At 43.8% G+C, this 26,085-nt stretch overlaps 1 protein-coding gene across 10 annotated transcripts; it reads left to right on the forward strand.

Annotated features, from left to right (window-relative positions):
• The first annotated feature begins 2,746 nt into the window (after positions 1 to 2,746).
• LOC125546825 (nuclear transcription factor Y subunit B-4) lies at positions 2,747 to 5,915 on the forward strand. 10 transcript variants are annotated; one of them, XM_087546978.1, is made up of 6 exons: positions 2,747 to 3,394; positions 4,113 to 4,266; positions 4,491 to 4,557; positions 4,720 to 4,758; positions 5,335 to 5,455; positions 5,578 to 5,915. In XM_087546978.1, the coding sequence occupies exons 1-2, from the start codon at positions 3,212 to 3,214 to the stop codon at positions 4,209 to 4,211; spliced, it is 282 nt and encodes a 93-aa protein (XP_087403104.1). In that variant the 5' UTR covers positions 2,747 to 3,211; the 3' UTR covers positions 4,212 to 4,266; positions 4,491 to 4,557; positions 4,720 to 4,758; positions 5,335 to 5,455; positions 5,578 to 5,915. The 10 variants fall into 10 exon arrangements, with proteins under 10 accessions (XP_087403104.1, XP_087403105.1, XP_087403101.1 ...); XM_087546979.1 differs by having other exon boundaries at positions 4,501 to 4,557; XM_087546975.1 differs by having other exon boundaries at positions 4,720 to 5,455.
• Positions 5,916 to 26,085: the final 20,170 nt, after the last annotated feature.

A 26,085-nucleotide genomic window follows, 5' to 3' on the forward strand; every position in this document is an offset into this window, starting at 1 on the left:
TGCATTAAATATGGCCTGGTATTTTATAAAATTGATTTGGTCCAATTTGGAAACAAATATATGGTAGGTCCTTCACAAAAAAAACTCATTTCGGGCACTCAAAAAATGCAAAATGAATTTTCCGTGCAAAGAAAATGAAAACTCCCTTAGGCAACATCGTTTGGAATTCGAAGATGCACCCATTTGCATAATATGAGATCATTTGAACAAACTATGCCATGAATGTGACCATAAGATTGATTATTTCGCTTGAAAGCCATGAATCTTCCCGCATGATAGCTCATTTATGAGAACACTTTTTTAAAATAATTGCCGTATTAAAATTTATTATTTTTCCTGAAAACTTGGTCACATATAATGACACAATGCGAAGGTTTTCCAAAGTTTTTATTTTTTTGAAATTTTTTGCCCGTTTCAATATGTGGTTAAAATGACGGGCTTGACCGTTCCTAGCTAGTTGTTGAATCTTGGAAAACTTTTGATGTTTATCTGATTAAATAGATACTTATGTACGTATAAATATTTTTTGGAAAAAATAAAGAGCAAACTATGAGGCAGCTGTAGTTCAAATTTGACCCGCTTCCTATTGAATCGGTGAAAATTTGTCTTTTTCATCAGAGGTGGATCAAAGCTTTTGACACCAAACCATTTGGTCATTTGTGAATTAAATATGGCCTAGTATTTTAGAAAATTGATTTGGTCCAATTTTGCAACAAATATATGGTAGGTCCTTCAAAAAAATACTCATTTCGGGCACTCAAAAAATGCAAAATGAATTTTGCATGCAAAGAAAATGAAAACTCCCTTAGGCAACATTGTTTGGAATTCGAAGATGTACCCTTTTGCATAATATGAGATCATTTGAACAAACTATGCCATGAATGTGGCCATAAGATTGATCATTTGGCTTGAAAGCCAGGAATCTTCATGCACGATAGCTCATTTCTGAGAACACTTTTTAAAAATAATTGCCGTATTAGAAGTTTATTATTTTTTCTGAAAACTTGGTCACATATAATGACACAATGCGAAGGTTTTCCAATTTTTTGATTTTTTTGAATTTTTTATGCCCATTTCAAAATCCGGTCAAAACGGCAGGCTTGACCGTTCCTAGCTAGTGGTTTAATCTTGCAAACTTTTGATGTTTCTCTGACTAAATAGATATTTATGTACCTATAAATTATTTTTGGAAAAAATAAAGAGCAAACTATGAGGCAACTGCAGTTCAAATTTGACCCGCTTCCTATTGAATCGGCAGAAATTTGTCTTTTTCACCAGAGGTGTATCAAAGATTTTAACACCCAACCATTTGGTAAATTGTGAATTAAATATGGCCTAGTATTTTAGAAAATTGTTTGGTCCTATTTTGCAACAAATATATGGTAGGTCCTTCACAAAAAAACTCATTCCGGGCACTCAAAAAATGGAAAATGAATTTTCCGTGCAAAGAAAATGAAAACTCTCTTAAGCAACATTGTTTGAAATTCCAAGATGCACCCTTGTGCACAATATGAGATCATTTGAACAAACTATGCCATGAATGTGGCCATAAGATTGATTATTTGGCTTGAAACCGAGGAATCTTCACGCATGGTAGCTCATTTCTGAGAACACTTTTTTAAAATAATTGCAGTATTACAAGTTTATTTTTTTTCCCGAAAACTTGATCACATATAATGACACAATGCGAGGGTTTTCCAATTTTTTATTTTTTTGAATTTTTTATGCCCGTTTGAAAATGCAGTCAAAACGGCGGGCTTGACCGTTACTAGCTAGTGGTTGAATCTTAAAAAACTTTTGATGTTTCTCTGATTAAATAGATACTTATGTACCTATAAATGATTTTTAGAAAAAATAAAGAGCAAACTATGAGGTAGCTACAGTTCAAATTTGACCCGCTTACTATTGAATCGGTAGAAATTTGTCTTTTTCACCAGAGATGGATCAAAGATTTTGAAACCCAACCATTTGATCAATTGCGAATTAAATATGGCCTAGTATTTTAGAAAATTGATTTGGTCCAATTTTGCAACAAATATATGGTAGGCCCTTCACAAAAAAAACTCATCTCGGGCACTCAAAAATGGAAAATGAATTTTCTGTGCAAAGAAAATAAAAACTCCCTTAGGCAACATTGCTTGGAATTCCAAGATGCACCCTTGTGCACAATATGAGATCATCTTTTTTATTTTTTATGTGAAAAGATAGAAGAAAAACAAAATAATGGCCAGGTAGATTCTTTTTGGAAACATAACTCGTCTTTTTGATGAGAGGTGGATCGAAAACATTTTATATGTTAAGATTTGGTCAACTGTACATAAAATGATGTATTATAGTTTTGAAAAATGGTGTCATGCCATTTTGAAACAAATATTTGGTAGATTCTTCTCTAAAAAAGATTTTTTTCACTCCGAAAATAGAAAATGGTTTTTTTTTCTAAAAACTCATTTCTCATAACACTTTTTAAAGATATTTGCCTTATTCCAATTCCAAGTTTGTTAGTTTTCCTAAAAACTAGGTCAGATTTGCTGACATAATGAGAATTTTTTTTATTTTTTTTTGAATTTCTCATATCATAAAACTGTTTATATGATTCAACACCTTATTTTTAATCGATTACGATCAATTTAAATAGTCTTAACGTGTATTGAATTTTGATTGGTCCATGGGATTGTCACGCGGATCGCGTCTCCAATGCCGTAAAGTGCTCCCGGATCCGATGATACCCCTTTCTCCCTCACTCCCCTCTGTCTAAAACAGAAAATCACACACCCTCTCACCCCACGAAGCCCGGCCCACAGCCCCGCACACGAACCCTAGCGCTATCCCTTGCAGCCGCCTCCCACCGCTGCTCCAGATCGAGATCCGCCTCCCTCTCCGCTCATAGCCTCCCTCTCCGCTCGCGCCGGTGTGCACCCTCCCTCCCATCCCTCTCCCCTACCTTTGCCGCCCATCTTCGCCACCGCGCATCCATAGGAGCAACACGAGTGGCGCGCCATGGGGCGACACCGCCGACTTCTTCTCATCACCTCGCCGCGTGCTGTTCCTGCGGGTTGTCGCTGCGGGGGCCGGGTGCGCCCTCCTCGCGCCTGCGGAGGATGACGAGGGCGAGGGCGCGGAGGCCGGCGAGGGGGGAGGCGGCGGAGGGTTGCGCCTGGTGGCCATCCGGTGGGCCCGCGTCACCTGCGCCCTCAAGAACAAGCGCGGGGACATGGTGAGCCGCTCTGGTACGAGCACACTCGTGTGTGATCCCGGGCGCCGCAGGGCCAGCGACAAGTGCGTGAAGGAGAAGCGCAAGACCATCAACGGAGACGACCTGATCTGGTCCATGGGCACGCTCGGCTTCGAGGACTACGTCGAGCCCCTCAAGCTGCACCTCAAGCTCTATCAGCAGGTATTAATATTCATTCATTCCCCTCTTCTCTCTCTATTAGCCATGTTGCTACAGAAATTACGTGCTAATTTCCCACATCTCCCTTGCGCTACGCATGTGCTGCCTGAGAGGAATTCTGAATTTGTGTGAGAGGAAGGCTGGGTGGGTATAGTATTGGTGTTGAGGAATTCTGAATTTCGCCTAGGGGCACTGTATTTGTGATGTTTAGCTGCAGTGATATGGTTCCTAGGCTCCTGATAGACAGGCAAGAGGATGCCTCTGATTCCGTATGACCATTCAAAACATGAAAAAGGAAACTGATCTGTGCCCACTCCTGTTGTCGAAATGTTTCTGTTGTATGTTAACTGAAAAATGTTTGTTTCTTTCATATACTTGTGAAGCCCAATGGCTATCATAAAAAAAATGATATGTGCTTATTTATGTTGCTGGATTTCTATTATATGCTATAACTGAGAAAGGGATGGTAAATCTATAGATTTAAGTATTAATACCTGCTGATAGAGCTTGAGGTGCAGCTTGAGGGGCTCGAGGGGAATGAATGAATATGTTTGCATGGCTAATATTCTAGCATATAATTGTTGCATATATAGAGAGTGGTCCTTTTTGATCTGCAAATGGTAGTAACTGTTGCTTGCCACCACAGCATGTAATGAGCAACAGTCACACACAAATTCAGACAAATGCATCCATGGCCTCACACTACAAACACTTACTGTAGGTAGAGGCTGATGGTGTGACGGAGGCGTGCCCTGATTTGCTCATGCAAGCCCAAACAGGGATCTCGCCGTGGCAACGCCACAGCCTCTGCTCGAGCTAGATCACCATGGTGACGCACAGCATAAGACCCCGCTGTTGGATTCATTTCTCTACAGGTAGCCTATTGCTGAACCTTCATTTATATTTGTTTGGTCCATCTTCTGAATTTTTTTGCGATGTCATGCCTTGACGCAGTAGACGCATAGCTGATTTTGTGATTGGAGTTTCACTATCGACGGCCATATACAAGTTTATGTGGTACCATCATAGAGTTAGGATAATTTTTGCCATGCTCAAAGATTGAGTCATGTACAAAGTTGCCATGCTGATTTTTAGACAGATAAAAACAGGATGCTGAATACCTGCTACTAATGGATACAAGGACGAAATGCATAGTTTCCTGTCAGGTAGTGTTTGTTTGGTGATAGAATGTTGTTTTTTCCTTCCAAGTATAATGCTCCTTTCATGTAGTGATGATACTACATCTATTTCATGTCATGCTTATGCCTCTTCCAGAAAATGTGTTGCACCTACAGTAATCAATCTGACTTATCCATTTTATTTTATAGGCCTTCGAGTTCAAGAGGCTTCTGCTTTACTATGACAACGTACACGACCAACAAGTTCTGCTGATGAGTAGCATCTCTTATTTAGCCATTGTTTCAGCAATTTTCACTTCTGCAGACATGTGTTCTGGTTTTCAGTTCCTGCATAGGCATGGCTGATAAGATAAAGAATAACAACTGTATAAATGGAGGTGGTTGGGTAGCATGGATTATGCTGGACTGACTAAGCTCGAGTCCAAATTTCCTTCATTGTGAATTCAGTTAGCCATTGTTTGAGCAAATCATTTCTGCATACATGTGTACTGGGGTTAGTACTATCTACTATGGTGAATGCCATGCAAATAGTTAACTTGCTTCATTTGATTGCCTGCTACATCTCCACTTAAGTACTCATAATGCTACTGTCCAGATCTTGTTCAATTGGACTGACTACACATCTCTTGTTAAAATTGTGGTCTTGATCTTTTGTTTAAACCTGAGACATCATGCATAACTAGCTTTTCCTTTTCAGTCTAAACCTGAGACCTCTTTTGTTTTATATTCAGTTCTATGACTAATGGTCACACTACTGTTTTGTTGTGCTTGATAAACCTGAGACCTCTTTCTATTCTTCTTCAGGTCACACTGCTGTTTTGCTGTGGTTGATAAACCTGAGACTTCTTTCTATTTTTCAAGGCTGTTTTGTTTAGGCTAGCCATGGAGCAGAAAGAACGACATTGCTACTTCAACAAGAGGGAAGGTAATGATCCTGATGATACTCTTTTCATTTTGTTAATGGGAATATGTGTCCAGTCAATGCATGCTCTGGATGCTAGCTAGTCCTACTAGGCAGTATAGCTAATACTTTTCTTATTCTCGCAGACCCGATGAGGCCATGATGCTTACCTTGCTAGAGTGCGTCAACCCCGGCCATGGCACAACATTCATAGTCTTGAGGTAGCCATGCTGCAACTGCATCAATGATATCCTCTCTGACTAGATAAGTCTTTGGTCTATCCCATTATTTTCTTTTGTTCTTTGGTCGATGGGCCATGATGCCATGACATATACTATTGTGTTGATTCCCTATGTGATGCAGAAGCTATGGTGTTTTGTTTTAAGTCTGTTGTAAATTGTAATTGATAATGATTTGTGTAAAATTAGTGTAGAACATATGTCTTGTTATCTTAAATCGTTCGTGTCGTGCGCCATTTCTGGAACTTTTGGTATTCGTGCAACAGCTAGTCCTTGTGGTTATTATGGTTACATGTTACATGTAGAGATGCTTCATGATTTAGTCCCTAGCTGCTTTCTATATTTGTTTTTATTTTGTTTCTAACTCTGTTGGTTAATTGTTAGATGCCTTTGTTCATCCTGTACGGACATATCCAGAAATGGTGTTTCCTCTCATGTAAAGAGCTCCAGCCTGAAAGTGAACAAGTCTGGAGTGTATTTGTAGTAGTATCACATGTAATGGTGAAATGAATTATGTAAAGATTGTGCTATTAGCGGAAATTGGCATTTGGTTTGATAATTCTCATTTGTTTGCTGTTTTGACTGAAATAATTGTGTGGAAATTGAAACATTGGCTATCTTTAATTAGAACCTGACAAGTGGGACCCAATAGTATTTGGCATATAAAAAGGCGATTTTCCAAATAATATTCACGCGAAACTAAAACTAAGGAAATGGACTGTAAAAAGGCCGAGGCCCAATTGAGAAATAGATGCGAACTAAAAAAGAAATGGTCCAAAAAAGGATCACGACCCTGAAAATAAAAAGGCTGCAATATTGGGCTTGGCCCACGAACCTAACCAAAAATTGACAGAAAAACACAAATAGGCTGAATTGTTGGGCTTGGCCCATGTAAAGCGTCGAATCGGACCGGGCTGATTCTTATCCACGTCAGCTTGCCACGCTGGATCCCTACGTGGCCTGGGGAGGTTGCTAGTGACCAAAAATTTGGTCGTGGAACCAACGACCTTTTACATATCACAAAGAAGGTCGCTAATTTTAGTTTACGACCGCCAACTTTTTACCATCTATTTCTGGTTGCAAAAAGGTCGCAAATGAAAAACAATGACCTTTTAGTGACCAATAGTGATGGTCGCAAGTTGACATATTTCTTGTAGTGTCTTGCCAACCTTCAAGTCACTCCAACTTTGAAAGATCAAATTCGTGAGGCACCACTCCTTGACACCATGGTGAAGAAGGTGAAACATGATATAAGGGCTTACCCAAATACAAGTGCTAACGCATTGATGACAAAGACATTTTATTCTTCGAGGCCGGATTGTGGTTCCTAAAGGTGATCTAAGGAAGGTCATAATGAACGAAGCGCACAGTTCTCTCCTTTCTATTCATCTAGGCAGTTCGTATTGGTGGACTCAAATAAAGCGAGAGATTGCTCAATTCGTGAATGAGTGTGATATTTGTCGAAGGTTGAAAGCAGAACACCAACGACCAGCTGGTTTCCTCCAACCTCTTGCTATTCCACAATGGAAGTTTGATCATATTAAAATGGACTTCGTTACTGGATTTCCTAAGGCCAAGCATGGGAATGATGCTATTTTCGTTGTCATTAACAAGCTTACAAAAGTGGCTCATTTCCTTCCAATCAAAGAATCTATCACAACAGCTCAGTTGGCAGAGCTATACACCTCCAGAATTGTCTCCTTGCATGATATTCTGCAATTGATCTCTTCAGACCGCGAAAGCATTTTCACTTTAAGTTCTGGGACTCCTTCCAGAAGGCCATGGGCACCAACATTCGCTTCAGCACAGCTTTCTATCCTCAAACAAGTGGACAAGTCGAGCAAGTCAATCAAATTCTCGAAGAAATGCTTAGGGCTTGTGTCATCTCTTTCGGTATGAAGTGGGAAGATTGTCTCCCTTATGTCGAGTTCTCCTACAACAATAGCTTCCAAGCAAGTTCGGGCAAGATCCTATTTGAAATTCTATATGGCAGAAAGTGTCGTACTCTCAATTGGTCAGAGACTGGTGAACGCCAACTTCTTGGCAACGACTTGATCATAGAAGCTGAAGAAATGTGTAAAATCATCCGTGAAAATCTCAAAGCTGAGCAATCGCGCCAAAAGAGTTACTATGATAGCAAGCATCGTGACTTGGCTTTCGAGATCGGAGACCATATCTACCTCCGTGTCTCTCCAATGAAAGGCACTCGATGCTTCGGTATCAAAGGGAAGCTTGCCCCGAGATACGTGGGACCTTTCAAGATCATTGGCCAAAGAGGTGACCTCACCTATCAACTCGAGCTTCCGTCCAACTTCGCAAATGTGCATGGTGTGTTTCACATATCACAACTTCACAAGTGCGTCAAGACCCCCGAGCGCACTATCAACTTTGAAGAGATTGACCTCCAAGAAGATTTGTCTTATCATGAGCATCCCGTTGCTATTCTTGAAGAAACCGAGCGCAAGACTCGCAACAAGTCAATCAAATTCTTGAAGGTGAAGTGGTCGCACCATTCCAACCGTGAAGCCACCTGGGAACGCGAGGATCACCTCCGTTCCGAATATCCGGAGTTCTTTCAGTCCTAGATCTCAGGACGAGATCCTCTTATAGTGGTGGAATGTTGTAACACCCCGGATGTAACTTTCCATATTTGTAACTCCAACTCTTGCCATTTCCGGCTATGTGATATGATATTTCCTTCGTGGTTGGGTTTTTGTCTTTCATTTCACATTTTGTTCATGTCATGCATTTGGTCTCATGTCATCATGTGAATCTCATTTGCATTCGTGTTCGTCTCATGCATCCGGTCATTTTCCCCGTTGTCCGTTTCGCAATTCGACACTCCCACATGCACCCGTTGCACCCCTCTAATCTCGTTTCGTGAGTAGGAGAAAAACGGAATGGGTCGATATTTGTCGCGTGGCCTTGGCATATCATCGGTAGGCCGCCTGTCAAATTTCGTTCCATTTGAAGGTTGTTTGATGCCCCAACGGTTAACCAGGTAACCTCATAAGCCTCTCTCTTGTTACAGACCAACACCCCTCCAAAACAGCCCACTAACCCATCTATATCCCCTCCATGCTCTCTGTCGCTGGATCATGATCGTGTGGACAAAAACCGCAACTCATTTGGACTCTCCTAGCTCCCTCTACCTATAAATATGTGACCCTCTTCGAAATTCACGAACAAACCCCTAGATCCATCACTTCCGTCGCCACCAGACGTGTCCGCACCACCGGACACCCGCGCCGCCGCCGCCCGGACCAATCCATGCGTGCCATGTGTCCACCTGGCCGTCCCCGCCGTCGTGGCCCGGAGAGCCCGGAATGGGCCCTCCCGGCCCATCATCGCCCGCATCGCCCCGCGCCTCCCGCTCCTCGTCCCCGCCGCCAACCACCGCCACCGCGCCGACAGCAACGCCGCCCGGAGCCCCGCGCCGCCGCCTTGTCCCTCCGTCGCCGGCCGGCGCCGACACCGCTGCCAACCGCCACCAACGCGCCGACCGCGCTGCCCAGCCTCGCCCTGCACCTTCCCCGGCCCGGATCCGGTGCTCCGCACCACTCCGGCGAGCCTCGCGTCTCCGGCCGCTGTCTTCCTCCACTCCAGCAAAGATCCGGCGAGTTTCCCGACAAGCCTCGTAATCCGTGCCCAAAACCCTAGATCCGGAAGGGTATGAAAACTTCCAAGTCTTGGAGATTTTCAACATCATGTGCCCCTGTTCATCATGCTATATCTCCATACTCATAACTCCGTTTTGCATGCACAATATATCAAAATATTCGTCTCGTGATGATCTTCATGTTTGTGTCATTTGCATGCATGTTACTGTCCATATTGATTCCCTAATCCTTGTTGCACAAGTGTTATATGATGTTGTCTGCTGGAATTTAACAGAACCTGATGATTTGTCATTTTCGTTGCATTTTGTGTGTGCATCCTATGAGCTTCATGTCTACATGTTTTATGAGCTCCATCATGCCATCTTTATAGTGGTGGAAGCCTTGTATTTTTATGATCTGTGTGGTGACTATCACAAGCATGCAAAGTAGGCTATGTGATGTTGCTGTTTTCAGACACTTAGAATATTTTGCAGTCTTTTCCTGTTACATTTTGATGCTATGTAAACTTGTTCCTACCATGAGATCCATGTACATTTTGAGATAGTTCAGCCAGAGTTTTTTGAAGATGTGGTATTGCTCTATCCATTCATGCCACTAGTTGCAATTATTGAGTACTCTAGCTTGTCAATACCATGCTCTACTTTTGTTAAATATTGTTCTTGGCAAATTGTTAACATGATATTCCGTTTTTCCATGTGTGTTGCTAGTGACACATGTACCCTATGAACTTTCTCTTGCCACGCTTAGCTTCTTGAACATGTCTAACTACTGTTGGTTACCTTGTTATGCCATGAAATGCTTTTTGGTGAGTGGTTTGAGCTTGCAAAGTTGCTATCATGAATCTGTTTCTGCCATGCTCTGTTTTTTTCTTCCAAGTCTGAAACTGATCATATAATTTGCCATGTTTGCATGGGTGCCACATCATTTTCCGTAAAGTTCAGTAAGGGAGTTTTGTTCTATGCTTTGAGTACTAGCATGCCATTCCTTGTTTGCCATGATATGTTCCTGTAGCATGTTGTTTGCTAGCTCTAAACATTGCTATATGATACTATTTTAACATGTTTAGTATTTTCTCCAAGTCTGTGAATCTGTTATCATTTGCATTTTTTCCATGCTATTTTGAGCTTGTTCTACTGAGTTCTAGTAGGAGCTTAGTGTTCATGATTTGTAGAGCTTCACCTATAATTTATGGCCATGTGCTTTGTTGGTATGTTGGAGTGCCGTAGCATAGTTTCTTCTTGCATTCTATGTGCTATGATGCTGTTAATCGCAGATTTGCATCATTCTTGTTTTGCTTGTCATTTGCAAACCATGCATCCGTTTCCAGTGATCCTTATGTCGATTTCAACCAAACTCACTCACTCTTTCTAGCGGCATGCTTGGTTTGCCAAGTTGATGCCTTGATCATCCTTTCCCTTCTGGAGTACCCATATGCATTGCACATCATATCTTGCATTACATGCCATGTCTTGCATCATGTTGCTTGTGCATTGCATCGTGATCGATTGTTGTTCCATTGCTTGTGTTTGTGCTTTTGGTAGAGCCGGGAGACGAGTTTGTGAACGAGGAACCTATTGAGTACGTTAACGAGGAGCAAGCTTTCGACAACTCTGAGAACTTTGCAGGCAAGATGACCATGACCTTCGATATCAGTTCTATCTTTGCTTGCTAGTTGTTCGTTCTATTGCAATGTTGTGCTACCTACCACTTTTTTTATCATGCCTCCTATATTGCCATGTCAAGCCTCTAACCCACCTTCCTAGCAAACCGTTGTTTGGCTAAGTTACCGCTTTTGCTCAGCGCCTCTTATAGCGTTGCTAGTTGTAGGTGCCTTGCGGGTTGTTCCATGTTGGAACATGGATATGTTGGGATATCACAATATCTCTTATTTTAATTAATGCATCTATATACTTGGCAAAGGGTGGAAGGCTTGGCCTTTTGCTCGGTGTTTTGTTCCACTCTTGCCGCCTTAGTTTCCGTCATACCAGTATTATTTTTCTTGATTTTGCGTTCTACGTGGTTGGGGTTATGGGACCCCCTTGACAGTTCGCCTTGAATAAAACTCCTCCAGCAAGGCCCATCCTTGGTTTTACATTTGCCTAACAACCTATAACTTTCCCTTGGGGTTGCAAATTCGAGGGTCATCTTTATTTTAACCCCTAGGCCAGTGCTCCTCTGAGTGTTAGTCCAAAACGGGCAGCCTGCTGTTTTACTCATAGCTTGTCCCATCTGGTGTGCCCTGAGAATGAGGTACGTGTGACTCGTATCGGGATTTGCCGGCACATCGGGTGGTCTTGCTGGTCTTGTTTTACCATTGTTGAAATGTCTTGTAACCGGGATTCCGAGACTCATCGGGTCATTCCGGGAGAAGGAATATCCTTTGTTGATCGTGAGAGCTTGTGATGGGCTAAGTTGGGACACCCCTGCAGGGTATAAACTTTTGAGAGTCGTGCCCGCAGTTATGTGGTAGATGGGAATTTGTTAATATCCGGTTGTAGAGAACTTGACACTTGACTTAATTAAAAAGAATCAACCGCATGTGTAGCCATGATGGTCTCTTTTCGGTGAAGTCCGGGAAGTGAACACGGTTTGTGTTATGCATGAACGTAAGTAGTTTCAGGATCACTTCTTGATCACTTCTAGCTTCACGGACGTTGCGTAGCTTCTCATCTTACTCTTATTTGCGTACATTAGCCACCATATTTTCTTAGTGCTTGCTGCAACTCCACCTCATTACCTTATCCTACCCATAAGCTTAAATAGTCTTGATCTCGCGGGTTTTGAGATTGCTGAGTCCTCTTGACTCACAGATACTACCAAAATAGTTGCAGCTGCCGATAATACCAGTGCAGGTGATGCTACCGAACTCAAGTGGGAGTTCGACGAGGACCTTGGTCGTTACTATGTGTCATTTCCTAATGATCAGTAGTGGAGCCCAGTTGGGACGATCGGGGATCCAGCATTTGGGTTTATCTTCCTTTTCATTTAGATTTTACCGTAATCGGTCTATGAGTGTATTTTGGATGATGTATGAATTATTTAAGTATTTTGTGAAGTGGCGATTGTAAGCCGACTCTCTTTATCCCTTTCTTGTAAATTACATGGGATTGTGTTAAGATGACCCTTCTTGCGACAAAACCACAATGCGGTTATGCCTCTAAGTCGTGCCTCGACACGTGGGAGATATACCCATATCATGGGTGTTACACTCGTTTTCCCTTTCGTCTTAGTCACTATGACCCACAAGTATAGGGGATCTATCGTAGTCCTTTCTATAAGGAAGAGTCGAACCCAACAAGGAGCAGAAGGAAATGATAAGCAGTTGTCAGTAAGGTATTCTCTGCAAGCACTGAAATTATCGGTAACAGATAGTTTTGTGATAAGGTAGTTTGTAACGGGTAACAAGTAATAAAAGTAAATAAGGTGCGGCAAGATGGCCCAATCCTTTTTGTAGAAAAGGAAAAGCCTGGACAAACTATTATATAAAGGAAAGCGCTCCCGAGGACACATGGGAATTATCATCAAGCTAGTTTTCATCATGTTCATATGATTCGTGTTCGGTACTTTGATAATTTGATATGTGGGTGAACCGGTGCTTGGGTACTGCCCTTCCTTGGACAAGCAGCCCACTTATGATTAACCCCTATTGCAAGCATCCACAACTACAAAAGAAGTATTAAGGTAAACCTAACCACATCATGAAACATATGGATCCAAATCAGCCCCTTACGAAGCAACTCATAAACTAGGGTTTAAGCTTCTGTCACTCTAGCAACCCATCATCTACTTATTACTTCCCAATGCCTTCCCCTAGGCCCAAACAATGGTGAAGTGTCATGTAGTCGACGTTTTCATGACACCACTAGAGGAAGGACAACATACATCTCATCAAAATATCGAACGAATACCAAATTCACATGACTACTTATAGCAAGACTTCTCCCATGTCCTTAGGAACAAACGTAACTACTCACAGATCATATTCATGTTCATAATCAGAGGGGTATTAATATGCATAAAGGATCTGAACATATGATCTTCCACTGAATAAACCAACTAGCATCAACTACAAATAGTAATCAACACTACTAGCAACCCACAAGTACCAATCTGAGGCTTTGGGACAAATATAGGATACAAGAGATGAACTAGGGTTTGAGATGAGATGGTGCTGGTGAAGATGTTGATGGAGATTGACCCCCTCCCGATGAGAGGATCGATGGTGATGACGTTGGTGATGATTTCCCCCTCCCGGAGGGAAGTTTCCCCGGCAGAACAGCTTCGCCGGAGCCCTAGATTGGTTTCGCCTCATGGCGGTGGAGTTTCGTCCCCTGAGCTAGCTTATGATTTTTTTCCTCGACGAAAGACCTCATATAGTAGAAGATGGGCATCAGAGGGCTGCCATGGGGCCCACGCGGCAGGGGGCGTGTCCAGGGGGTAGGGCACGCCCCCACCCTCATGGATGGTGGGTGGCCCCCCTATGGTACTTCTTTCGCCCAATATTTTTTATATATTCTGAAACTTGCTCCCGTGAAGTTTCAGGACTTTTGGAGTTTTGCAGAATAGGTCTCTAATATTTGCTCCTTTTCCAGCCCAGAATTCCAGCTGCCGGCATTCCCCCTCTTCATGTAAACCTTGTAAAATAAGAGAGAATATGCATAAGTATTGTGACATAATGTGTAATAACAGCCCATAATGGAATAAATATCGATATAAAATCATGATGCAACATGGACGTATCAACTCCCCCAAGCTTAGACGTCGCTTGTCCTCAAGTGAAAGCCGATATCGATAAATATGTCCATAAGTTTAGAGATAGAGGTGTCGATAAAAATAAAATATTGACATGAGGGCATCATGATCATTCTTAGAACAACAACATATACATAAATTGTCATATGATCTCTTATGCTAAAGTAACAATTCATTCACAATTTCAAGTATGAATCATAAACTTCATTGAGAATCAACAAACTATAATCTCAGTCATCGAAGCAATTGCAATTTATCATGACATCAGAAAGAGTCAATATAAGAGCTTTTCAGCAAGTCCACATACTCAACCATCATTTAGTCTTTCACAATTGCTAACACTCACACAATATTTATGGTTATGAAGTTTTAGTCGGACACAGAGAAAGATAGGGTCTTATAGTTTTGCCTCCCAACCTTTTACCTCAAGGATAATGTCAACAATAATAGTTCATGAAAACTCACATCCAATGTAACGCCCCGAGACCGTTCCGCCAGGTGTCTTCAAGTTATTCGCTGTTGTTGCCTTGTCATTCGCTTGCGTGTTGCATCTTGTCATGTCATCATGTGCATTGCATCATCATGTTTTCAAACTTGCATCCGTCCGGGTTCCCCAGTTCCGTCCGTTGCCTGTTCTGAGCCCAAACACACTTGCACGCGCCCGCAGCACGTCCGAAATATTATTTTATAAGTGGCCGGAAAATGTTCTCGGATTGGGTTGAAAGTTGGCGTGTCGTCTTATTATAGTGTAGATAGACCGCCTGTCAAGTTTCATCGCATTCGGAGTTCGTTTGATAGCCCAACCGTTAAACTATAGTGACATTATAGCCGGGCACACGTCGGACGTTTTCGGTCTCCGGAAATAGTCGCCGGGCCTCTTTTCTCTTCTCTTCTCTCAGCCTAAGGCCTTCTGCACAATCCTCTACCCACCACTAGGACCAACCTAACCTCCCTCGTCAGCCCGCGGCCCTCCTCGTGCGGCTGTCCGAAAAGCTGTCCCGGACCCGACCCGGACAGTCGTCACCGTTGTATCCGGATCATCCCCAAACATCTACAAAACATCACCGTTTTCTCATTTGGACTCCCTAGTCTATTTTTCTCGACCGCTTGATTTTATTTGGAGGGACGGATTAGTCCCTAAACTCTCCCTCTTTCCTTATATATATATACTCCCTAGTCTAAATCTAGACCAACCCTAAAAAAATCCTCCCCCTTGTCCCATCGCGCCGCCGCCACCCACTCACAATCCCCCTCGGGATCACCCCAACCAGTTCCACCCGAGACGAATCGCAGCCTCCACCTTCTCCTCGTTTTCCCCTCCCGTCCAACCACCACCGTCGCCCGAATCCTACAAGAGCCAGAGCTCCTCTGCCCATGCGCCTACCTCTCCCGTAGCACCCATGGCGCCGAGGTGCACCTCGACCCCGTCGACGACCCAGCCGCTGCCGGCGAGCAACAACAACCAGCAGACCACCCCGAGCAGCAACAAGGAGCACGAGATCCCATGGCCGCCGCCGAGCCGCTCGAGCTCCTCCTCCTTCCTCCCGTCGCCTGGCTGCTCCGGCAACCAGGTCATGCCACCGCTCCCCGTCTCCTCCTCCTCCTCCTCCTCTCCTTTTCATGCTCTCTCTCCCAAGCTCACCTCTCTCTCCCTCCCGTTCTGCAGGACGCCAATTTGTCACCGGAGTTCGCCGCCGACGCCGGGAACGGAGAGACAACCACCAGATCCGGCCTCTGGAGCTTGTCCTCGGCCTTCACCTTGCCTCCTCGACAACCCGGTGACCCGCCTTGCCAAGCCGCCGCCGCCACCATTGCCTTGCTCGGGCTCGATGCAAGACGATGCCTCGTCAGCGCCTGGGTTGACCGCGCCCCCACCTTCTCGTTCGATCCACCAAGGCCGGCCCAGCACAGGCGCCAAGGCCCAGCTCCCTGGAGAGATGTGAGCAGACCCCTCCAGCCTTCTATGCGTTGTTGGGCTTGTCCCTGTTTCGGCCCTTTTCTGTTTTCTTGTAGTTTTGCAAATTTATCTTTTTTCCAGAGACTGCGGTTTTACATAAAAACCGTCCAACATCATGCATATAATAACTTTTCAACCGTGCATCGGATTAAAACAATTTATATATGAAAAATGCTTAAAACAATTTATATATGTATCATTAAACCGGACATGCATCATACTTGTTGTGCATCATGCCATGTTTATGTGATGGTTGTTTACTATGTTGTTTGCTTCTTTCCGGGTTACTTCTCGTGTTATCTTCGGTTTTCGTTCCAGAGTTGTGAGGATCCGTTCATCTACGTTCGTTTGTCTCCTTCATGGAATCGTTCTTCTTCCTTGCGGGATCTCAGGCAAGATGACCATACCCTCAAAATCACCCTCTTTTGCTATGCCTATGCTACGATACCTACCACTTGCTTATCATGCCTCCCATATTGCCATGAGCCTCTAACCCACCTTGTCCTAGCAAACCGTTGTTTGGCTATGTTACCGCTTTGCTCAGCCCCTCTTATAGCGTTGCTAGTTGCAGGTGAAGATTGGAGCTTGTTCCATGTTTGGAACATGGTTATTTTGTTGGGATATCACAATATCTCTTATTATATTAATGCATCTATATACTTGGTAAAGGGTGGAAGGCTCGGCCTTATGCCTGGTGTTTTGTTCCACTCTTGCCGCCCTAGTTTCCATCATATCGGTGTTATGTTCCCGGATTTTGCGTTCCTTACACAGTTGGGTTATAATGGGAACCCCTTGACAGTTCACCTTGAATAAAACTCCTCCAGCAAGGCCCAACATTGGTTTTACCATTTGCCACCTAGCCTTTTCTTTCCCTTGGGTAGGCCTGCCCAAGGGTCATCTTTATTTAAACCCCCGGGCCAGTGCTCCTCTGAGTGTTGGTCCAACCTGTCATCTGTCGGTGGCCACCAGGGGCAACTCTGGGCTGGCCTACCGGAACCTTGGACAATCCGGTGTGCCCTGAGAACGAGATATGTGCAGCTCCTATCGGGATTTGTCGGCACATTCGGGTGGCTTTGCTAGTCTTGTTTTACCATTGTCGAAATGTCTTGTAACCAGGATTTCGAGCCTGATCGGGTCTTCCTAGGAGAAGGAATATCCTTCGTTGACCGTGAGAGCTTGTGATGGGCTAAGTTGGGACACCCCTGCAGGGATTTGAACTTTCAAAAGCCGTGCCCGTGGTTATGGGCAGATGGGAATTTGTTAATGTACGGTTGTAGAAAACCTGAAGCTTAACTTAATTAAAATGCATCAACCACGTGTGTAGCCGTGATGGTCTCTTTCCGAGAGAGTTCGGGAAGTGAACACGGTGTTGGAGTTATGTTTGACGTAGGTTGTTCTAGGATCACTTCTTGATCATAGTTTCTCGATCGTGCTTTGCCTTCTCTTCTCGCTCTCATTTGCATATGTTAGCCACCATATATGCTAGTGCTTGCTGCAGCTCCACCTCACATACCTTTTCCCTACCTATAAGCTTAAATAGTCTTGATCGCGAGGGTGTGAGATTGCTGAGTCCCCGTGACTCACAAATACTTCCAACACCAGTTTGCAGGTGCTCGATGATACCCTACAGGTGACGCAACCGAGCTCAAGGAGGAGCTCGATGAAGATCTTGACCCTTGTGTTGTTTCGTTTCAGTCGATCAGTAGTGGAGCCCAGTTGGGACGATCGGGGATCTGTGTAGCATTTGGGGTAGTCTTATTTTATTTTGGTTCCGTAGTCGGACCTTGATTGTATCTGGATGATGTAATGCTTTATTCATGTATTGTGTGAAGTGGCGAGTGTAAGCCCACTATGTATCTATTTCCCTTATGTATTACATGGGTTGTGTGAAGATTACCTCACTTGCGACATTGCTTACAATGCGGTTATGCCTCTAAGTCGTCTTCGACACGTGGGAGATATAGCCGCATCGTGGGCGTTACAAGTTGGTAATCAGAGCCTTCCCCGACTTAGGAGCCCCCTGCTTGATCGAATCGTTGGTGTTGTTGAGTCTAGAAAAATGTTTTGAGTCATTTAGGATTATATATATCGGAGAGTATGATTCTTTTTACTCTTCATTCCCTTCGTCGCTCTGGTGAGGCATCCTGACATAGAGTTTTGACTCTTTTCTTCTCAAATTTCACTAAAAAAAATTTAGGATCACGCGGGTATCTTGGAATCGTTCCGATGGTTTTGTGACGAGAACATTGTTCTTGGTGCCTCCTGACATTTAGGGGTTGTGGTAGTGTCCCGGGGAGTTGAGCTCTGAGGTGTTGTCGTCACAATTTTATCGTTGCAACTCTGGAATACCTGAGTTTTTCGCCGACATCGAAAATCTCTTTTATGCAGTTGCTGGTGAGATAACCTCAATGCCACCCAGTACTGGGGCGGGAGTTCGGGAGTATTGCCATAACTCATATAACAGATGCTTTTCGAAGGTTGAGGTAAACGATTTCCGAAGGTTTCTTGGTTATGTGTTGAAGGATGGATACAGCTGGATGTAGGATTTGCTAGTTTTGGGTGAGATATTATTCTTCCCCTGTATCCCCAACACCTGATTGCATAACCGGGAAAGTTTCGGGAGTTTATAAGTGGGAATTCAAGTAGCTCTTAGGATATCTTTCCGACAGATGTATGATATGAAATTGGGGTTCGACGTCTAGTGGTCCGCCTATCCACGGTTGGTTTTACAGTGGTCTCGTTGTGTCTTAAAGAGTCCTTGGCTATGCTGACTCGGGGACGCTTCGTATGTCATGTGCACTGCCTTGTACATGATGGTGCTGTACGATCGAGCCCGTGTAGGACCCACCATGAAAACTTCGGACGAAATCTCTATCATATGTTTGTTCCGGCTTATTCTACAAGCCAATCATTTGTTTTGTTTTTGAGCTGTGGTATTCGAGTTGCTTCGAAGTCAAGAGTTGATTCCATACCTTTCCTAAGCGGTGTTCTCATACTCCTATGCGAATACTAATCCTTCATGATAATCGAGATTGTCATGTCAATCCTTTTCAACCGGTGTGTCTCTCTTCAAGTAAATCCAATCTCAGTTTTTTTCGTCAACGGTGTTTGCTTCATCCGTCCTAAATTGCCCTTGTTTTCCCGCCCTCCCACCATTTTTCTTCAAGGTCTCAGATTTCTTATTCAAGTATCCTTTTATTGATGGGAGGTCTCTCCATTTCTTTTCCTTCATATTCTTACCCGGGGATTCTCAGGAAGATTCTAACGGAGCTTCAAGATCCTCATTCATCATTGGTTTTTCTTCTCCGGTGGAACCAATTCAAGATTTGTTGATCATATCCTTTCCTTGTTTCAAATGCCTTCTCATACCGGTGCACCTCATAATAATTCACTTCTCGCTATTCAATTGTTTCGGAGTGCCCAAGATATCTCGAAGATTCGTGTTTTCCACTCTGCATTCGTTCAAGATCTTTCGAGGATATTCTCTCATTCAAGCCATTTGATTCAACCGGTGCAATATATTTTCCAAGCGACCTTTTCAACGGTGTTTCTCTTGAGTGGGCCCTAACCCACAGGTATTTTTCCAGGATCTTACCTGACTCTTCTAATTTTACCGGAGCTATTCTCAAATCTTTTAAAGTTTGACGTAAGAATGAATTTTTCATCAGTCAAATGCTTTTCTCCAAGATCTTTCAAATTCTTTTCATCATTGGCTCAACCTTTTCTATTCTTCATTCCGGAGTGCCTCAACAATTCTTGGTGCTGCTTCTTATTATCATTATCAACATTTGAAGACCGAAGAAGAGTTTCTCTGCAATCATATCCGTTCTTTCAAAGATTCGTGATTCTAGCTTGATGCCATACTCTCATAATTGTTTTGATTGTGAGAATTCTTTTCATCCTTCCGGAGCAATCCAGGAGTCTTTTCAGTCTGATTCTTCGGAGGCCATCATTTCAGGATTATTCATTCTAGCTTTCAGCTCTCATCCTCCAAATCATACCAGCGCATCATTCAAGTATTCTCTTATCAGCTCGTGACCCCTTCGTTCTCATGTGTCAAATTCCCTCAAGTATCTTCATTCGTTCTCTAATTCTTACCGGGGATTCATCCCTTTACTTCCTTCATTTCCAATTCTTACGGCGGTTTGCTCAAGACTCTCTTCCTTGGTTATCATATCAATTCATTCATTCTTCCAAATCCTAACGGTGGTTCGTGGAAGACATTCTCAAGTTTATGTTATATCTCTCTAAATCTTTTCTACGAGAATAATTAATATGTCAAATCCGTTGATTGTCATCAATTTAATTGGTGAAGGATAAGCATAATGTAATTCTTATTCTTGTTTCATTGAGTGAACTCAATTCCCTATTCCGGAGGCTCATCAAATTCCTGATTTCAATTGTTTCATCTTCTATTTTTCCCGGAGTTCCAACCTTTTTCAATTATTTCACCACTGAGATTCATTTAAAGCGATACAAGGATTGACCTTGTGGTTTCAACCTCTCTTTCCTTTCGTTTGATCATTCTTTTACCGGAGTTCTTCATGGAGGCTCTACATGATGGTTCATCAAGGACTTAATCCGTTCTTGAAATGTTCATCAAGATTATTTTCAGAGGAGTTCAAGCTTTCTTCATCTTGCAATCCGGAGTGAAATTGTTTCTCCCTTATCTTTTAAGGAGGTAATATATCATTCTTCATTCACAAGAATGAGATATTTAAACCCATCAATATCTTCTTTGGAGTTTTCTTGGGTTACATTTCACCTAAAGCTTTCCCTGAGGATTGTTGCTATTTATGGTGTTTATAAATGACCCCAGTTCTTCTTTTATCCTTTCGGTGAATAAGTTTATCGTCTCCTTCTTGATATCAAGTCAATCTATTGTTCCGTTAGTGGCTGAATTTGACCTCATAGTTTTGAGAAGTTTTTCATAAGCCCACTACCAGCTCACTCTTTTCGTTGTTGGTTTTCCAACTACTCCGTTCGACCCTTCTCCTAAGGATGCCTTTTCAAGCTCAATTGTGGCAGAAGTTGGCATTTTCTTCTCCATTCTTTTATTTCAATTATCTATCTTCTATTTCTTCCGTCCGGAGGCATTGTGATGTTGCTCACTTCAACCCATCTTCTTGTTTTGTCAGGATCGTGTTTTTTTGTGCTTACCCTTTTAACCAGAGTGTTTTGCCCTCGAATCAAGTTCTTTTCATCTTATCAAGTCTCGCATCACTTTTCAACCGGAGTGCTGCCCGAATTTGTTCTTCCTTGTAACTCTTCCCTACCGGAGTGTTTTCGATTTTCTTCACCATCGTTGTATTCTTTTCTCAATTTTGTTCAACATCTCAAGGTTCTTTGGTTTCACTCGTTTGTCAAAGAAGCAACTTAGTTTTACCTCTTCTCTTTCTCTTCCGTTTTCCCTCCGGTGCCATCCTAGATCTCGGGACGAGATCCTCTCGTAGTGGTGGAGTGTTGTAACGCCCCAAGACCGTTGCACCAGGTGTCTTCCAGTTATTTGCTGTTGTTGCCTTGTCATTCGCTTGCGTGTTGCATCTTGTCATGTCATCATGTGCATTACATCATCATGTTTTCAAACTTGCATCGGTCCGGGTTCCCCAGTTCCGTCCGTTGCCCGTTCTGAGCCCAAACACACTTGCGCGCGCCCGCGGCACGTCCGAAATATTATTTTATAAGTGGTCGGAAAATGTTCTTGGATTGGGTTGAAAGTTGGCGTGTGGTCCTATTATAGTGTAGATAGACCGCCTGTCAAGTTTCATCGCATCCGGAGTTTGTTTGATAGCCCAACCGTTAAACTATAGCGGCATTATAGTCGGGCACACGTCGGATGTTTTCGGTCTCCAGAAACAGTCACCGGGCCTCTCTTCTCTTCTCTTCTCTCAGCCCGAGGCCTTCTGCACAGTCCTCTACCCACCACTAGGACCAACCTAACCTCTCTCGTCAGCCCACGACTCTCCTCGCGCGCGCGTCCGAAAAGCTGTCCTAGACCCGACCCGGACAGTCGTCACCGTTGTATCCGGATCATCCCCAAACATCTACAAAACATCACCGTTTTCTCATTTGGACTCCCTAGTCTATTTTCTCGACCAGTCGATTTTATTTGGAGGGACGGATTAGCCCCTAAACTCTCCCTCTTTCCTTATATATATATATACTCCCTAGTCTAAAGCTAGACCAACCCTAAAAAATCCTCCCCCTTGTCCCATCGCGCCGCCGCCACCCACTCACAATCCCCCTCGGGATCATCCCGATCCAGTTCCACCCGATACGAATCGCAGCCTCCACCTTCTCCTCGTTTTCCCCTCCCGTCCAACCACCACCGTCGCCCGAATCCTACAGGAGCCAGAGCTCCTCTGCCCGGGCGCCTACCTCTCCCATAGCACCCATGGCGCCGAGGTGCACCTCGACCCCGTCGACGACCCAGCCGCTGCCGGCGAGCAGCAGCAACCAACAGACCATCCCGAGCAGCAACAAGGAGCACGAGCTCCCATGGCCGCCGCCGAGCCGCTCGAGCTCCTCCTCCTTCCTCTCGTCGCCTTGCCGCTCTGGCAACCAGGTCATGCCACCGCTCCCCGTCTCCTCCTCCTCCTCCTCCTCCTCTCCTTTTCATGCTCTCTCTCCCAAGCTCACCTCTCTCTCCCTCCCGTTCTGCAGGACGCCAATTTATCACCGGAGTTCGCCGCCGACGCCGGGAACGGAGAGACAACCACCAGATCCGGCCTCTGGAGCTTGTCCTCGGCCTTCTCCTTGCCTCCTCGACCACCCGGCGCCCTGCCTTGCCAAGCCACCACCGCCACCATTGCCTTGCTCGGGCTCAATGCAGGAAGATGCCTCGTCAGCGCTTGCGTTGACCGCGCCCCCACCTTCTCCTCGTTCGATCCACCAAGGCCGGCCCAGCACAGGCGCCAAGGCCCAGCTCCCTGGAGAGATGTGAGCAGAGCCCTCCAGCCTTCTATGCGCTATTGGGCTTGTCCCTGTTTCGGCCCATTTCTGTTTTTTTGTAGTTTTGCGAATTTATCTTTTTTCCAGAGACTGCGGTTTTACAGAAAAACCCTCCAACATCATGCATATAATAACTTTTCAACCGTGCATCGGATTAAAACAATTTATATATGAAAAATGCTTAAAATTGTGTCTAGTTTCATGACATGTCACTTTCATCTATGTTTAAAATGTTTAAAATGTTGTTTGTGTAATTTTGTCCATATGCCATGCTAAAATGATTTATTTCATAACAAAATAACCGTTACTCGGAATTTAATAAACTTTATATGTAAATGGGGTGGAAAAATGCCTAGATTAACATGGTGACTTTACTTTGCATGTTTAACAACTATAAATATGGTTTAGGGCAGAACAGTACCAAACCTTATTATATGCATATGGGGATTTAGCGGAATTGTTGATTGTTGTTTCTGGCCTCATTTAAACTTGCCTACATAGGTAGTTATCTTTTGCGTCACCCCTTGCCTTGCTAACCAACATTTAATATTGTTGACTACCTAACGAGAGAGAACTAAATAAGTCATGTGGTGTTTTCTTCAATATGCAACTCCATTGCATATTGAGCTCCACTTAATTTGTAGTGTTGTTTGTTGCACTTTGCCATGCCATGCCATGTATCATTAAATAGGACATGCATCATACTTGTTGTGCATCATGCCATGTTTATGTGATGGTTGTTTACTATGTTGTTTGCTTCTTTCCGGGTTACTTCTCGCGTTATCTTCGGTTTTCGTTCCGAAGTTGTGAGGATCTGTTCATCTATGCTCGTTTGTCTCCTTCATGGACTCATTCTTCTTCCTTGCGGGATCTCAGGCAAGATGAGCCTACCTTCGAAATCACTTCTATCTTTGCTTGCTAGATGCTCGCTCTTTTTCTATGACTATGCTACGATACCTACCACTTTCTTATCATGCCTCCCATATTGCCATGAGCCTCTAACCCACCTTGTCCTAGAAAACCATTGTTTGGCTATGTTACCGCTTTGCTCAGCCCCTCTTATAGCGTTGCTAGTTGCAGGTGAAGATTGGAGCTTGTTCCATGTTTGGAACATGGTTATTTTGTTGGGATATCACAAGATCTCTTATTATATTAATGCATCTATATACTTGGTAAAGGGTGGAAGGCTCGGCCTTATGCCTGGTGTTTTGTTCCACTCTTGCCGCCCTAGTTTCCGTCATATCGGTGTTATGTTCCCGGATTTTGCGTTCCTTACACGGTTGGGTTATAATGGGAACCCCTTGACAGTTCGCCTTGAATAAAACTCCTCCAGCAAGGCCCAACATTGGTTTTACCATTTGCCACCTAGCCTTTTCTTTCCCTTGGGTAGGCCTGCCCAAGGGTCATCTTTATTTAAACCCCCGGGCCAGTGCTCCTCTGAGTGTTGGTCCAACCTGTCAGCTGCCGGTGGCCACCAGGGGCAACTCTGGGCTGGCCTACCGGAACCTTGGATAATCCGGTGTGCCCTAAGAACGAAATATGTGCAGCTCCTATCGGGATTTGTCAGCACATTCGAGTGGCTTTGCTGGTCTTGTTTTACCATTGTCGAAATGTCTTGTAACCGGGATTCTGAGCCTGATCGGGTCTTCTTGGGAGAAGGAATATCCTTCGTTGACCGTGAGAGCTTGTGATGGGCTAAGTTGGGACACCCCTGCAGGGATTTGAACTTTCGAAAGCCGTGCTCGTGGTTATGGGCAGATGGGAGTTTGTTAATGTCCGGTTGTAGAAAACCTGAAGCTTAACTTAATTAAAATGCATCAACCGCGTGTGTAGCCGTGATGGTCTCTTTCTGACAGAGTTTGGGAAGTGAACACGGTGTTGGAGTTATGTTTGACGTAGGTTGTTCTAGGATCACTTCTTGATCATAGTTTCTCGACCGTGCTTTGCCTTCTCTTCTCGATCTCATTTGCGTATGTTAGCCACCATATATGCTAGTGCTTGCTGCAGCTCCACCTCACATACCTTTTCCCTACCTATAAGCTTAAATAGTCTTGATCGCGAGGGTGTGAGATTGCTGAGTCCCCGTGACTCACAGATACTTCCAGCACCAGTTTGCAGGTGCTCGATGATACCCTACAGGTGACGCAACCGAGCTCAAGGAGGAGCTCGATGAAGATCTTGTCCCTTGTGTTGTTTCGTTTCAGTCGATCAGTAGTGGAGCCCAGTTGGGACGATCGGGGATCTGTGTAGCATTTGGGGTAGTCTTCTTTTATTTTGGTTCCGTAGTCGGACCTTGATTGTATCTGGATGATGTAATGCTTTATTCATGTATTGTGTGAAGTGGCGAGTGTAAGCCAACTATGTATCTCTTTCCCTTATGTATTACATGGGTTGTGTGAAGATTACCTCACTTGTGACATTGCTTACAATGTGGTTATGCCTCTAAGTCGTGCTTCGACACATGGGAGATATAGCCGCATCATGGGCGTTACATCCAATTAGCTATATATACCAGGATCTTTCCAACACATTGTGCTTGCCAAAGGATAAAATGTAAAAAGGAAAGGTGAAGATCACCATGACTCTTGCACGGAGTATAAGACAAGAATAAAAGATAGGCCCTTCGCAGAGGGAAGCAGAGGTTGTCATGTGCTTTTATGGTTGGATGTACAAAATCTTAATGCAAAATAACGTCACTTTATATTGACACTTGTGATATGGACCTTTATTATGTAGTCCGTCGCTTTTATTTCTTCCACATCACAAGATCGTATAAAGCTTATTTTCTCCGCACTAATAAATCACACATATTTATAGAGCAATTGTTATTGCTTGCAACGATGACAACTTACTTGAAGGATCTTACTCAATCCATAGGTAGATATGGTGGACTCTCAAGGCAAAACTGGGTTTAAGGATATTTGGAAGCACAAGTAGTATCTCTACTTGGTGCAAATAATTTGGCTAGCATGAGAGGGAAAGGCAAGCTAAACATGTTGGATGATCCATGACAATATAATTTATCTCAGATGTAAGAAAACATAACCCGTTATGTTGTCTTCCTTGTCCAACATCAACTCTTTAGCATGTCATATTTTAATGAGTGCTCGCAATCATAAAAGATGTCCAAGATAG

Source organism: Triticum urartu, chromosome 3A (genome assembly GCF_056163025.1).
Source record: "Triticum urartu cultivar PI428250 chromosome 3A, HENAU_Tu73, whole genome shotgun sequence".
NCBI lineage: Eukaryota > Viridiplantae > Streptophyta > Magnoliopsida > Poales > Poaceae > Triticum > Triticum urartu.